The sequence below is a fragment of the Anneissia japonica genome, unplaced genomic scaffold (genome assembly GCF_011630105.1).
Source record: "Anneissia japonica isolate Jap-2015-1 unplaced genomic scaffold, ASM1163010v1 scaffold1118_len251929_cov158, whole genome shotgun sequence".
In the NCBI taxonomy this organism is placed as follows: domain Eukaryota; kingdom Metazoa; phylum Echinodermata; class Crinoidea; order Comatulida; family Comatulidae; genus Anneissia; species Anneissia japonica.
The window spans coordinates 36496-42497 of NW_022730222.1; the positions used below are offsets into that span (position 1 = coordinate 36496).

General features: G+C 35.4%; 1 protein-coding gene across 1 annotated transcript in view; it reads left to right on the forward strand.

Annotated features, from left to right (window-relative positions):
* Nucleotides 1–2359, forward strand: part of LOC117114792 (ribosomal L1 domain-containing protein CG13096-like) — a 4278-nt gene extending 1919 nt beyond the window's left edge. Inside the window, exons 3-4 of the mRNA XM_033258486.1 lie at nt 912–1234; nt 1543–2359. Of these exons, the coding sequence (XP_033114377.1) occupies nt 912–1234; nt 1543–1606 (387 nt within the window). The 3' untranslated portion in view covers nt 1607–2359. The remainder of the gene's footprint in view (nt 1–911; nt 1235–1542) is intronic.
* Nucleotides 2360–6002: the final 3643 nt, after the last annotated feature.

Here is a 6002-nt window from a genome sequence, read left to right on the forward strand (position 1 = left end):
CTAACAGACTGTTGTCTAGAAATCCCTAAAGCTGAAAGTCGATCAATGAGGATACTGTGATCGATGGTATCAAACGCGGCGGACAAATCGAGGTACACTGATAATGTACAATATCCGTTGTCAAGGGCCTGCAAAATATCATTATTAACTTTGATTACAGCAGATTCCGTACTGTGTGCTTTTCTAAAGGCTGACTGGTAAGAATCAAATAAATTATTGGAATTTAAAAACTTAACAAGAATGGAACAGACAACTTTCTCAATGATCTTGGCTACAAAAGGGATATTAGTAACTGGCCGATAATTGATAAACGAATGAAGATCCAATGTTGATTTTTTTAAGAGTGGCGTGATAATACCAATCTTTAAAGAGTCAGGAAAAATGCCGGAGGATAGGGACGAACTGACAAGAGAACGAAATAATGAGACAGCACAACTGAGTTTACGAACAATCTTGGTAGGGAAAGGATCCAAATCACAAGATTTCGGTGCCATAGATATAAGAAGTTTTGCAACCGTGTCTTCACTGACTGTCTCAAAGCTTTCAAGTTTGGTGATATGACATGAGGGATGAGATGCGGCCGTGAAAGATGAAACTTCAGATTTGATAGATAAAATTGGATAAACTATTTAATCCAATTTTGTTTCAGACCGCGCCTATTGAACCACACCACTGTGAGTGTTGCATTCACAAGTAGCCAAAGGTTGTTAAGATGGCCAATTTCAGTGTCCAGTTCCGCACACGTATGACTGATAAAGGTAATTAATCTATTTGAAAGATGCCTTCACTCCCGATGTACCTGTAAAATTATTAAATGATATATAATTATTTAAAATCTACATCTTACAAAAATTAAATTAATTGAATTGACATGGCATGTACTACATACTATGTATGTATTTATTTTGTAGGAATGCAAATATTCCCTGATGATGAAGTCATTAAGGTGGATAACAAGTGGCAATGATGGTAATACTAGTGTAGTGGCTGCTGACAGTGCTAACAAATGTGATACTACAGATGCCATTACAAGTGGCGCTAAAAATACACTAGACAAGGTGGCAGATAAAACCGTAGGCGAGTCAGCAGATAAAGCTGAAAGTGAGCCAGAAGATGAGACAGAACATGAAACAGATGATGAGACAGATTCGGAGGACGATGATAGCACTACTGACCCAGACTATGAACCATTTGATGATATTGAAACGGAGGCTGATCAAGGTGAAGATGATGTGTGAGTTAATTTCTTTTTATTGTTGTTTTGCATTCAGGTCAAACACTATTATGTCAATAACATGTCAATGAAAAATTGTTATTTTTACGGTTAGCTATTGTTTTGGCATTTTCGTTTCTTATTTATTTTGTCTGGTTATTTATCTTGGTCTATAGCTCAGACTTGTCAATGCGCCACGAGCGTCTTTGATGGATACCGGTGCATTATAAATGTTGGTTTATTGTATTGTATTATAGTTATTGTTGTATGAAAACCTTTTTATGGCAGGATTTCTCACATCTCATCTAAACTTTTTCAATATTTTTCAGAGACCATGTACCAGGTGATGTGTACAAAGGTCGAAAGTTCCTGTGTACGAGGACCAACTTTTAGCTGCCTTTCAAGTGTGTCCAGTTTGCAGTTCACCAGCAAAGGGTTCTGTGTTTGCTGTGCAGGGTACATTTTGCAGAATTAGACAAGTTTGTGCTTCCTGCAATTTCAAGAGAATGTGGGAATCGCAGCCCATGATAAAGAACACTCCTGCAGGGAACATTTTGCTATATTCAGCCATCTTGTTCTCCGGCTCATGTGTTGCCAAATCACTCAGGCTTTTAAGGCATCTGAGATGTGCAAGCATCTCAGAGCAAGCATATTTCATTCACCAACGGAATTTCCTGCTCCCAAGCATAGACCCTGTGGGAAGAAGACAGAAAGAAAAGGATAGAAGAACTAACAAAAGGAGAAAAGATAGTTCTTGGTGGTGATGGCCGATGCGACTCACCAGGACACTCAGCCAAATATGGGTGCTATACCTTAATGGACCTAAATGGTGCACGAATAGTTGATGTTCAGCTTGTGCATGTATATTTAAGATGATTGAAAAAAAATTTCCAAGATACTTTTGTAATTAATTCCTATGCAAACACAATTTTTCAGTTAAACATTAATTGTATTATTGGTTATGTTTTTTAGTCAAATGAGGTTGGCTCAAGCAGCGCTATGGAGAAGGAAGGCCTTGTGAGAGCCGTTACAGTTTAAAAGATGATGGAGTACACGTTGATGTATTAGTGACTGATCGCCATTCGTCGATCAAGAAGTGGGTGAGAGAAAACATGGAGGGAACAGTCCACAAATTTGACATCTGGCATATAGCTAAAGGTATATTGAATTTCTGTCTTAGTAAATAATTAAAAATTTTTCTTTGTCAATTTTTTTTCTATCGTTTAATATGATTATGATATTCTTATAGGAATCAAGAAAAAAATTGACGCTGTGGCAAAACTAGTGTGCGGCAAATCCCTCAAGCCATGGATACGAGCATGGTCAACCATGTATACTGGTGCGCAACATCAACAAGTTCTGGTGATGGGAAGGTGATGGTGGCGAAACCAGCATACAGGACATGGAGATCACTTTCCTAACTGTCTCCATGCAGAAATTGAACAACGGCAAAACAGGAAATGGTTAATACCAGGTAAAAATCACCAATTACTACTGTGCTGCTCTATTTTTGTACTAAAAATATAAAAGCATTTACAAATGAACTTGCATAAGTCGATTCCAAAGTGGCATTGAAAAATTGTTCGACTTTGATAAAATTCAAAACATAAGATTGACTTAGAAATTATTCGAGTTGATTTAGGCAGGTTTAACTGTATACGGCAATGCACACCACTAATTACAACAGTCATATCATTCCCTCGCAAAAAATTATTTTAAAAATTCACAGGAACTATTGCATGTAACAAGGTACTGGCGATTGTGAACAATCCTCGTTTGTGTTCGGACATAGCTATGATGAGCGAGAAGCACCAGACTTCCAGATTAAAAGCCTTCCACTCCCTCCTCAATCAATTTGCACCAAAGACCTACCACTTCTTGTATTGCCCTCAAAAGTGCAGGTAAATAATTTGTTATTAATGTTAGCAATAATAATGTTGAGCTAGATTGTTGTTGATTTGTATTAAGCAGAATCATGATTTATTCCTTATGTAACATTTTAATTGTGCAGGACCTTATTGGCTGTCCAGCATTATAATGAAAATGGAGGTCGCTCGCAAGCATCGACAGTGCATGGTGCAAGCCCTACGCAATAACTTTCCCAAAGTTCAAGAAAGGTGTTGCCGTTGTCAGACCAGTGGTGGTTGCAGCAAGTTATGGTAAAAGTTTAATCGAACAACAATAAAATCACTTAGTAGAAAACTTTTTTCTTCTTTTAAATCAAACTTTATTTCTTTCTCATACGTAAACTATTGGATCATTTAATACTTTTTGCAATATGTTGAAAATGTTGGTTGTCATGGTTATTTGATATAGTTGATAAACGACAATAATACTAACATTCTCAGTAGAGAAGTGTATATTTAAAACAGGTTTTTCTTTCATATGGAAACTATTTTGTCATATATTTTTCAGAGCATGTAGACAAACTGTTGGACCTTGTGGTTACTCGCTGTAATGAGGGAGTTATCCAGCCAAGTCAAGTAGATATTCCATCGTTTCTTTGTAGCAGCTTTGAGTATGCAGGAGACCGTTGTAAAAAAATATGCTTTAGTATTTATTTATAGACTTGGATATTTAAAACCTGCGTAATGCCCGGACCTGAATTTGTTCCTGATTTTGGCAAAAACACATGATGGTAAAACCACACGGTTACCTTTGCCCAAGTACCCCTGTGTCCATTTCACAAAGTTTCTGTATCCGGTGTGCCTGTATTTCCTGTAAAATATAAATATAAGAATTTATTGTTACGTTTGGGGATATTATACTGAATGTTTTAAAGTACTGTAATTATATTTCATAGACAGTAGCCCTGTTAGTATACTGTAGCCCTGATTTACAGATTACATTGGATTTTTATATTTAAAATGTGTTCGAAATAAAAATTGTTTTACTATAAATTGTGACTATAACTAGTACTGTGTAACTGTTTATTACTGAAAAACCGAAAGGTCCACTGATTAATCTCAGATAAGAAAGTATAATACGGTACATACTCCAAGTATTGAAATACACGCCATCGTGTTGGGATTCAATATTTTGACATTAATTATGTCATCATCAGGAATGAAAAAATTATCCATATTAGCAAGCTTATATGCACTAGTACAAAAAGTGTTTAACCAATCAAAACATTACCTCTAGTAGGTGACATAGCAGTGATTTAAACAAAAGATCAAAGCATTCTTACCTGTCTCTTATACACATCTAGATGTGTATAAGAGACAGGCACTCACTATTGCAGCCTGGACATTTAAAATGATAGACAACAGAACTTCTGTACTCCTTAGGGGTTTGATCCTTAGTAGATATAAAATGAGAAACATTTTTATACTGCCATAAAGTTATGAATTTTACCTCTTTAATTAAGTCTCTGACGACGCTCTCGTTAAGTCTACTACATGGTTACGTGCCTTAGTTAATAAGCATCATGTTAGGACTACTGTAGATAAGGAAATGCGTAAGGTATCTTACCGCCATGGACGTAAATTTAACAACCTTCTACGTGAACATGCAATAAGCAATGGAACGTGTACGAACCCTAACCATATAATTACTAACTTAACTGGCGAAACATTATCTAAGGAAGAAGAATCTGTCTTAACATTTGGTATCCGTAATGGATTAGCTACACGACCTAAGGACTCTGATATGTTTGTTTATGCTGAATCAATTTGGGAACAACTTAATAATGCTGATGCTCTACCTAAATCATTTAAAAACGTGAGAAAAATAAGAACTCAATTCGTGCAATGACATGTAACTTTCTTGACTTTAATAACCGCAATTTAAATTGTGATGCCCAACGTATTAATACTTTAAAAATTTTACGTAATAAGTATGTAATTCTTAAACCTGATAAAGGAAATGGTGTTGCGATAATGAAGAAAACTGATTATATCACATCTATGACAAACTTGTTCTCTGATTCAACTAAGTTTAAGAAACTATCTAACTGTTCATTAACTACACAGCTTAACTCCTTACAAGCCTACCTCCGGACACTATTTAATAGAAATGAACTAACTGAAACTGAATACAAAGAAATTCGTCCAACCATGCCTGCTAGAGCCCATGGACTACCTAAATTACATAAAGATTTTGATAATATTCCACCCCTAAGACCTATTATTGACACGACCGGTACTTGTTATTATTCAGTAGCTAAGTACTTATCAAACTTATTAGGCCCTCTAACGGTTAATGACTTTGTCCTTAAAGATTCTTTTGATGCTGCTGACCGCATTAAAGCTATACCAAACAATTTATATAATTTAGGTTACCGTTTTCTATCTTTTGATGTTGAATCTCTGTTTACAAATGTTCCCCTTACTAAGGTAATTAATATAATTCTTGATAGAGTTTACAATAAGAAACTGTTATCTACTAACCTTAAGAAAAATTCGCTAAGGAAGCTACTTAGAGATTGCTGTACTAAAACTGTATTTACATGTAATAATGAATTCTATAAACAAACTGATGGTGTCTCAATGGGTTCGCCTCTTAGCCCAGTTTTAGCTAATATTTTAATGACTGAACTAGAAGCGTCTATTGTTCCTAAACTTATTGAATCAGGTACTATTAAGTTTTATACTCGTTTTGTTGACGACACGCTAGTATTAGCTAAGCCCAATGATTTCCCGCAAATTCTAAGCTACTTCAATGCTTTTCATAGACAGATAAATTTTACTTTTGAATCATTTGAAAACAGTGACACAGTACACTTTCTGGATTTACAATTTAACAACAATGTAGAAAGCATGAGTATATATCGTAAAAATACACATAC